At 36.1% G+C, this 9858-nt stretch overlaps 1 protein-coding gene across 1 annotated transcript; it reads right to left on the reverse strand.

Moving 5' to 3' along the window:
* Positions 1 to 888: 888 nt before the first annotated feature.
* Positions 889 to 2257, reverse strand: LOC148603434 (uncharacterized). The gene is made up of 3 exons (XM_088553370.1): positions 2140 to 2257; positions 1395 to 1573; positions 889 to 1127 (listed from the first exon to the last, which is right to left on the reverse strand). Exons 2-3 carry the CDS (start codon positions 1569 to 1571, stop codon positions 906 to 908), a joined length of 399 nt encoding a protein of 132 aa, XP_088409496.1. The 5' UTR covers positions 1572 to 1573; positions 2140 to 2257; the 3' UTR covers positions 889 to 905.
* Between the last annotated feature and the right edge of the window lie 7601 nt (positions 2258 to 9858).

Consider the following 9858-nt stretch of genomic DNA (forward strand, 5'->3'; position numbering starts at 1 on the left):
GAATTTTTTTAAAGTTATAATTCTAATTTATGGTGCGTGGTTCACGGCACTGAGGACATTTAGAAAATACCTTAAAAAGAGACGTTTAACTCTTCCGTGATGGCGTGACCGGAACGACCATATTTGAATGGAACGCTTTTTTGCAAGAAAAGAAAGGTGACTTAGCCTTGAAGTCCTTAATCTCGAGGTCCTGTAATAGCCTTTTATACTTGCAAGTTTTTGATGCAATAGGTGAAGTATAGGAATAAGAAATAATCGATATTGATTTGTCTCCTTAATATGGATAAACTTTATTCGCGACGATTTTGCGATACAAGACAAGAGTAACCAAGGGAACTAAGATTCTAGCGGAAATAATGAATGTGATACAGGGACAAAGATCTAGACCAGACATTGAAAACAGACACACACAATTAACAAAGAGCATGAAATAACCAATATAATACATACAAAGTAACAAAAATAAATGAACAACTCGGATTTCACTAAAAACTAGGAGCAAGGGTAAGCGTCCTCTGCATCTCTAGAAACATCCGACAATTGCATCTATACCTTTGTTGACAAACGGTAATGGAATTCATCATCATCTTCAGAAAGAAGGTTGTTTCTTTTGATTCTTGTAGAGTTTTATTTGGAGTCCAGTACATGTACGGTGGCTTTAAGCCTCCGTTACAATAGCCCACAATCGCAGTACGCACACTATAGACCTAAACCAAAATTTTCAATAAATAGGGGTTGCGGGTTTGGATCTGATATATTCATATCTACCAACATATTACTTCTTAATGGTATTATCACTGATCAGAATCACACCGTTACAATGCCGAAAGCCAGTATTCTTAATCTAGTAATAAAAACATAATCCTAAAAAAATGTTTATTTTGAAAAATCACTTGGTTTACTTGTCACATACAAGCCCGTGTCCAACTTTGAGAACACCAAGATGGCGATGATGATTCAAAGTGAAATGAACCACCCAAACGTACAGCCTCGTAGTAAGTTAAAGCTGCTGCTTTGCACTTTTGTGCATCTGTAAACAAAAATCTCTTCCTCTGACCACAAACGCTTTTCATGTGCAAATGGAACTGCGTATCACAATATGAGCGCGTTTTCCCATAATAATGTGCCTGCAATAATAAAGAAAGATTAGATTTATGAACCCTATTTCAATTTTCAGATCCAAAAATTATTCTTCAAACATAGTCTAAAAATCGCGCAAATGAACACTTTTAGAAAGATATTTCGCACAAAGAAATTTACGCAATAATTATAAATTGATAGAACCAAATTTGTCTTGTTTTTTTTACTATGCGTTTTGGTCTGGTTTTTATTATGCATTTGATACTTGTCAAACTACAAATGTCTGGTCATAACAATAATCAAGAAATACTCACACAATAATAACAAATATCATGCATATTACACGAAGGTGTAAACTCATTTTTGTAGAACAAGTCTATATCACTTGGAATACTACAACCATCCACATAGCTGTTGGATTGACACGTGGCAGCACTGACTACGGCTACGGAGGAAGCCGACAAAAGTAAAACCTTGAGGACTAAATCCATACCTAAAGTAATATTGTAAATATTTTATAATAAAAGTAAAGCCAATTGAGATTTGATATACATAGTTCATTTACTTAAAATATAAAAGCTGAAATGTCATGAACACTTTAACGTTCTAAAAGAAGGAGGTGACACGCACCGACCTCAAAAGCGTCTGAAGGATTCTGCAATCGGTATTTGTTGAAACGCTGCCTTCTGGTTAATTTACACCTCAAAATGGAGACAACTTGAGCACCGTAAAAACAAAAAAAAAATGTTCAAGTGCACAGTCAAATATTACTCACGTGACATTCGTGTGTATCAAGCTTCACATGGAATTCGCGTGAAATTAAGTGATTTTCACGTGAAATTCACCTAACATGAATTTTTTGCGTGAATATCACATGATTGATTCATCCGAATTTCACGGTAACTCTGTCACAAATTCTGGTGAAAATCGTGTTGAATTTGTGTAAAAATCATGTGAAATAGTATTGCTTGGGTAATATCATAATTTTAAAATCGGCATAATTGTGAATCACTAATATGCTTTTTGAGAACAATGCTTATAAATACTTCAAAGTCTTACCGTTTACTGTTTCCTATAACTGTGTATAATGCCTATCAACAAACGGTAAGAGTTTATCGAGGTCGCATAGTGCTTTAGTGTCACCAATCCCCAAAGCAAGCAATGCCATATTATCAAGTATAAAAGTAGGCCTCGACATTGAAGTCAATCAAAAGGGAAACTCGGTTAAACTTTAACCAACATAATACCCTCTAAAAAAGACGAGTTTACAAACTTACAAACGCAGCATAAAGGACTAATAGTCACTGAACGAAAATTTCGACTTCATTGTCAAGTGAAATATTAGTGATATGCCTACAAAAGAACATGAAATCTATAAAGTTGTCAACTAATAGAAAAAAAGTGAACAAAAATAAGGAAACGAGAACAAAATCCAACTAGTGTAAGTTAACGCTCTAATAGTATATCCAAAGTTAATAATTAATACCAGGTGATCATTCGAGTTACTCAGTTTTGTTTTTCTCTGTGTATACTTTTTTGTGCTGTTGAGTCTGTTTTTCGACATTACTCATCGTTCTATCTATATATGTCCTGAAGATGCAAATATTGCTTCTTTTGATTTCATTTTACTGGTTAACAGTGCATTAATTTGAAACTAAGAAAAGTACAAAATATATCATTGTATTAATTACATCGCGACAATCATGTTTCACCATGTATAATCAGATACATTTTTACACACCTCACGCAGGTCCGGGGGTTAAAAGAATAGGCCTGCAGCAGCGCTAAGCTTGTCGTAAAAGGCGACTAAATAGTGCTCAGAACCCTAGCTAGGGGCTAGGGCGCTCTGCCCACAGAGCAACTGGGATGTGTGCCCTAGGTGGTGGAATGGGGTACCCCTGGCGTGTTATATGCTGGGGTTGCAAGGCTATAATACGGAATACCTGACCGCAAACCATAATGGTGCACCGTGTTGGGAAAGATGCCACGTTCCTCGCACACTAAAGAACCTTACTGTGGTTTTCTCCCGGAGTTGGAACCATAGGGCTCCGCCACAGGAGGCTAAATTGCCCGACCCTACCCATCTCTCCCTATTTCCAGTGGCAATCAAAATTTGTCGACCCCATTGTCCTTATGTCCCATCCCTTTTTCATTTCATCATCATTTCATGTTCATTTTATCATCAATTTCATGTTCTTCGTCTGAATATAGCTGAAATATTGCTGCTCGGACGTTAAACCCCAACAAACAAACAAACAAACAAACAAACACACCTCACAAAATGTTACACCTCACATCATATCTCCTCACAAAATGTTATACCTCACATCATATCTCTGCACAAAATGTTACACCTCACATCAAATTTGATCACAAAATGTTGTGCTTCATGTCATATCACATCATAATATGTTATACCTCACATCATATTTCAGCACAAAATGTTACACCTCACATCATATCTCATCACAAAATGTTACACCTTACATCGTATCCCATCAGAAAATATTACATCTCACGTCATATCGTATCACAAAATGTTACACTTCACGTCATAACTCACCTCAAACTGTTTTACTTCACGTCATATCGCATCACAATATATATATTTAACGGCGGTGAATTTGCATAGTGTACTTTTTTGGAGAAGACTTCATTATAGTATTCATGTCTGATTCATTATGTTTAGTACAAAAATATGATTATCTGATTATCAGATTTACAATGTATTACAAAAATCCATCTTTGTTTTGCAGCAGATCAATAAAATGATCATATGGCAGCATAAAAGACACATACAATAATTGAATAAGAAAAAGAAAACAGTTAAGTTAAAAAGGTAAACTTAAAGTTAAAAAAAAAGGAAGAATTTTAATCAATACCAAACTAAAACGACACGTTTACCCCAAAAGAACATTTCAAAAACAACAACACCAAGATGCAAGTTTATAACAGTACAATTGATTAAAAGGTCAAGCACAAACTTCTATTTCTGTTCCTGATTGCATGATATCATCCAGAGATAACTAGGGCCGGTCTTTTCTAATAAGGTCGAGGAACTCGTCTTTGTCGTTTTTGACTACCACAATTTTGCTATGATTTATTCAATGTTTTTAACTTTGCTATTTGTCTTTATTTAGATGAAGTGGTTTGATAATAAAAATCATAATCAAAGTTTACGTTTCGCGAAACGTGGGACGTCACATGATTGCCTCAAAGCCTAAAAATGTAGATGCGGCACATTATTCTCACCCTAAAAACTAAATTAAATCGAAATCTGAGTATTATGAAGTTTTGACAGGAAAATCAGTCACCATGGCAATAGCGAATTTCACATGGTAATGAAATCTAAAAGTTTAGATTCAGCATGTCATTTGCAGCCTAGAAACCACATTTTTGGGGGAAATTGGTTGACATGGTTACAGCAACTTTCGAATCTTCTAGAGATGTCCAAATTGAAACTCAGCATGTCATTTTCACCTTAATAAGAAAAAAAAAAAAAACAAAACAAAACAAAAACAAAACAAAAAAACCAGTAAAAACAATTAATGAGTCACGGAAACAAAATCTGGAAAAGGAATACACCCTTTCGTTAATATTTGATGTTGAGTGTCCCTTTTTGAAAAAATATATGAATTGAAACTGACACATTATTGAATTTCTTTGAACAAGATGAAGTAATACCGAATTGAAATTCTCATATATAACACTTCTATGAATCAACTTTCTAAGAAGGAACAATAAGGAAAAAGTGTTCACTTACTGGTCATGACAACGATAGAAATTGACAAAAAAATCGTAAAATGAATTGCGGAAGTAGAATGAATAATCAAAGACATGTGAAAGCAGGATCAAAACAGAGACGATATTTGCATACACGATGTAGACAACAGATTAAACTTCCATGAACTGAAGATGAGTCAACAAGACAGTGCATACAATCCTAAAGCACTTGCAATATAAAATCCCACAAAAACCAATATATTGCAGCGGTCAGGGTATGGTGCACTTGTTTCTAGTATCGCTAATATCGCCAGGCAACAGTTACAAGTGTGATCACACAATGAAAATAAGATTATTTACTAAAAATAATCTAGAATGTGTAATTTATTTAGTTTTATATATATGGGTCATTACAGGCCAGTTTATCTCTTATAGAACAGTAATTCTAAATATTAACGAGAAATCAGTTCTAAATATCGGGTCTGTGGATTTCTTGGTCTGGTTGACTGGTCAACAACCAATAGAGGATGAACTCTCCATTAAAAGGTAGAATTGGACCTCAAACCAAGCCTAAGATGTAATTGGAAGGATGCCAACAGACCGTCTATTTCAACTGCACTGTCTAGCAATCTACTAGTCTCTTGTCGACTGCACAAGAGGGTCTAGAATCTCACGAGACAGCTATGGACTTGTGTAGTGTAGTGTAGTGTGATTTTAATGACTTTACAGAACTACTAATGAAGAAAAACAGACACTGGTGTGGTGAGCAAATATTGTATTATAGCAAAGTTAAACATTTACATGTACAACAAATCGTAACATTTGTATTGTCAGAAGTATCAGGTGTTGAACCACAAGCACAAGCACAATATATATATATGTATCACTTAATCACTGAATGTCATATTATATTATATTATAATATATTATATATTAAATAAAACACGGGATTTCTGGAAATCACGGAGATGCTTAAAGAAGCTTTACTTAAATATTGGTATGATGTATTTGTAAAATAAATCATAACTCCTAATCCTATAATTTATTCCTATCTAGCAAAATATTAATGTGTACAATTACTTCACAATGGCACAGAAAGACAGGCCATAAATAATGTGCGATATTCTTAGCAAAAGATTGTATAAGGTTATAAATGTCTCTGATTTCAGGAAAGACACTGAATTCAGAAATATCCATATGTCCAACTTAACCAGGGTCTGCTATGAAATAATTTGGTTAGGCAAACATAATCTTTATTTTAAAATCTCTGGGGTCCTGCACAGAAATACATAAAAGATTTGATAAATAGAAAACTACTCAACAATTCAGATAAGTAAATAAACAAAAAAGGTTTAAACTTGACAAGTAACCAGAGATACATGGTTCAAATTGTCAGACATTATGCCAAAATCCCTAGAATTTAGCTACAAGCCTTGTCTAGAAATAACTTCAAAATACGTACTTTAATTGCATTTCAAGACAAAAATTTCGAACTAGCTGTTGTTTTACATCTTTTAAAGCAGCTGTATTTTCCTTGACTGCGTCAATTAAAGTCATAAAAGCAGACTGAAGTGTGGGTTCACTTGAAGAATTTAAGGGTTCTATATTGTCATCAGACAGCAACTGGGATGTAATGTCCTCAATCACATCTGATGCAGGAGGTGCCGGTAATTTAATTTCTGGCAGAATTGGCCTAGGTACTGTATATGGCAGAGTTTTTAGTGGCTCTGGCATCTCCAGAGCAGGATCAATGTCAGTTAGATTTATTATTTCCTCCACAATGTCTGTTGATAAAACAATTCGCTCGTCATCTAGCAAAGAAGTGTGACAGGAAGTATTAGTTGTGGTTGGTAGAACAGAAGTAGTGACTGGTAGAGCTGAGCTAGTGATAGGATGTATGGCTGAAATAACTGGTGGAGTGATTGATATAGGTGCTGATACTTGAACTTGTGATGGTATTAACGGTTGAACTGATTCCAAAACATGAGGTACTACACATGTAGTTTTCCTGCGGACATCCAGGAGGCATTAGACTCTGGTGCCTCCCACTGCTTCAGATCAACCTCTGAATCTACTTTCCTAGGATTAGAATTGTATATCATATATTAATCATCTGCCTTGCTGATACCCCCTTTACTGTATTGTTGTTTTTTAACATTGTGATCTTTGTAGAAAGAAGGATGCCTTTTGAACATTTGGTGGTCATTAGACCTAAACTGACACAATGTACAGTTATACTGAAATTCTGAATCAGTGATGTGTTTGGATTCAAAATGTTTGATGGCTGATTTTCTTCCCCTTTATTGACATTGCGTACATTCATACACCCGGCCTCTATCAGACTTGATTTCCTCCATAACTGGAAAATAGTTCTTGTCAATTTTTTTATATATATTCTGTTGAACATTTTATTCAAGGACAGTTTGAACACTGACACTGGAGACAGGAAGTACCATAATTCATTTGACGGTGGGCACCAATACAGTACAGCACAGACTATAGGCTAATACCAATAGTAAAAGACATCTAAGTATAAGTAATAATTTCACAGGCATCTATATTTTGTGTCATTTGCTAAGGCAATATGAAAACGTATAATACAACAAATTTTATCTTCACTAAGAAGAGTTTTTTTTTTATTTTCTTTCTGATCCACACAGGCAATACATCTGACATATATGGTTTAAGCTTATCATGATTGACAATACGGGTGGTTCCTTGGTTGTCAGTCTGAATCTCAAAATTAATACTATTCAATTTCTTAACAATGAGGCCAGGTCCGGTATACTGCAACTGTAATTTTGGGCTGATTCCTGGTTTCCTACTTTGATCCAGATACCAAACAACATCATTCTCTTCATAGGTATAAGACGAGCCTTAACATCGTAGTGATGTTTTCTTCTTTTTTTTGCAACTGTCAAATGTTTTCTAGCAACCTCATGAGCTCTAAATAGTCTTTCTCTAAGCTTCAATGCGTATTAACCACAAGTTGTCTCATTTTCTGGCTTATTAAAGTTGATATTTCTTGTTAGCTCAATTGGGAATCTTATTTTTCTACCTAAAAGAAGAAGATTGGGAGTCAGACCTGTTGATTCATGTGGAGAAGACCTGTAAGCACCAGCAAAGCGTCCTAAATACAGATCCCAGTCTGTTTGTTCGCCTCTATGGTAGGATTTAATCATCGCCAGTAACTTGCAATTAAATCTCTCTGACTGGCCATTGCCTTTGGGATTTCTTGGGCTAGTTCTAGTCTTTCTTATCTCCAGCAATTCACAAAGTTCCTTAAACAATTCACTCTTATAGTTTCTGCCCTGATCAGAATGGATGGCTAAAGGGCAGCCATATCTACAATGACTTCAAGTAAGATCTTACTGGCACACATGGATGTTGTCTGATCAGGAATAGCGAATATTTCTACCCATTTACTGAAGTAATCTGTAAAGGTGAGAATGTATCTGTTTCCCCCGGGAGTTACAGGAAGTGGACCAAGTATGTCTGTGGCTAACCGATCCACAGGAGCACCAGTGGGCAAAGTGCCAAGAGACGGCAACTTAACAGCACCACATGTCTGGCAATTGGCAATCCACAGTCCAATGTCTTCCCTCATCTCAAACCGATAAAACCGCTGCTGGACTTTCCAGTCTTTTTCTTTTTACCTAGGTGGCCAGATACAATAGAATTATGCATGTGATTCAAAACTTCTGATTTCAACTTATGGGGAGTGATGAACTCCTTCAAATGACCAGTACCATCACGTTTTGAGAAATGTTTATAAAGGAGTCCATTTTCAAGGATCAAAGAGTCAGTCCCACAGAAGCCATAGGTGTCTTGTGGCGGGACTCAGATGTTCTACCTCTTTACTTGAAGGTCTCGTATCTGCGGCTTTCCATATCAGAAGTAGGCCAATGTGAGGATCATTGGTTTGCATTGACTGCTGTTCCTTTGTAGAGTACCCAGCATTCCAAGGTGTCCATAAATCTTGTTTTTTCTGAGATCTGGTGATAACAGCTTTGATTGAATTCTGATTATTTTTCCAAATGCTAACCATTTCTGTTGCTCGCTTCTGACACTGACCACATTTCAAATGCATGCTCATGTATAAAACGTCTATAATAGCTACCCAAACCCAATATTTGTCTTTCAGTAACAGTTGTAGGGGTTTGCCATGCTAAAATCTTAGCAATATTATTAGGGTCAACTAGGACGCCATCTTTAGAAACAACATGTCCCAAGAATGTAACCTCAGTACTTTACACTTTTCCGGTTTTAGTTTTAGACCTGCACCTTTTATTCTCTCAAGCTTGATTCACTTGACCCAGTTTCTAGACCTCTTGACTGAGGGATGCGTCTATTGCTGGTCTTAGTTTTACTATTTGTACTGCTTATTGGAATTTCATGATTACCACCATTACTGAGAGGACCAGGATTATTAGCTCTGCCGAAAGCAGTCTGGATGGAAAGAATCACCTGTAATGTCATTTCTGGGATTGCTGTCTTGATTGTATTGTACAGATCTATGTTGTCGGTTTCATTTGCCACTACTGGACTTGTCTGTTTGCTCATTCTTGCCAGTGGATTTGGGCTTCTGTTGCCTCGTTTCTTCTGTATTCTTGTACTTCTTCTCAAACATTCTGTACCTGTTGCCTTATCAAATCTACTACTAGTACTTGTATTTGGATTACCTCCCTGGAGTGCCCTTGATCTTGGGACTATAGTATCATCAGCTTGTTCTTCGTCATGTTCTGACATATCAGTTATCCATGAATCCTCAGCCTCTGTAGTTTCATTGGGGCCTGTAGCATAATCGTCCGTCTCAGTCTCATAATCATCATCACCACCTGCACCAGATACGGTCTGAGTCCTTCTCTTCACCATTCTGCTTGGTTCGTATCACTGGATCCAACTATAAAAATGTTAGATCCCGCAGAGGATGCCAAAAATGTAGCGGTCAGGGTATGGCGCACTTGTTTCTAGTATCGCTAATATCGCCAGGCAACAGTTACAACTGTGATCACACAGTGAAAATAAGATTATTTACTAAAATAATCTAGAATG

This window comes from Perna viridis, chromosome 11, assembly GCF_037379345.1.
Source record: "Perna viridis isolate PV_CMFRI_1.1 ecotype Kerala chromosome 11, ASM3737934v1, whole genome shotgun sequence".
Taxonomy (NCBI): Eukaryota; Metazoa; Mollusca; class Bivalvia; order Mytilida; family Mytilidae; genus Perna; species Perna viridis.

Bases quoted from the DNA above. Each gene is read 5' to 3' on its own strand.
- LOC148603434 (XM_088553370.1), bottom strand. From the start codon at position 1,571: ATGGATTTAGTCCTCAAGGTTTTACTTTTGTCGGCTTCCTCCGTAGCC. The intron at 1,128-1,394 runs GTGAGTATTTCT...TTATTATTGCAG, and splicing joins ATGATATTTGTTATTATTGT to GCACATTATTATGGGAAAAC.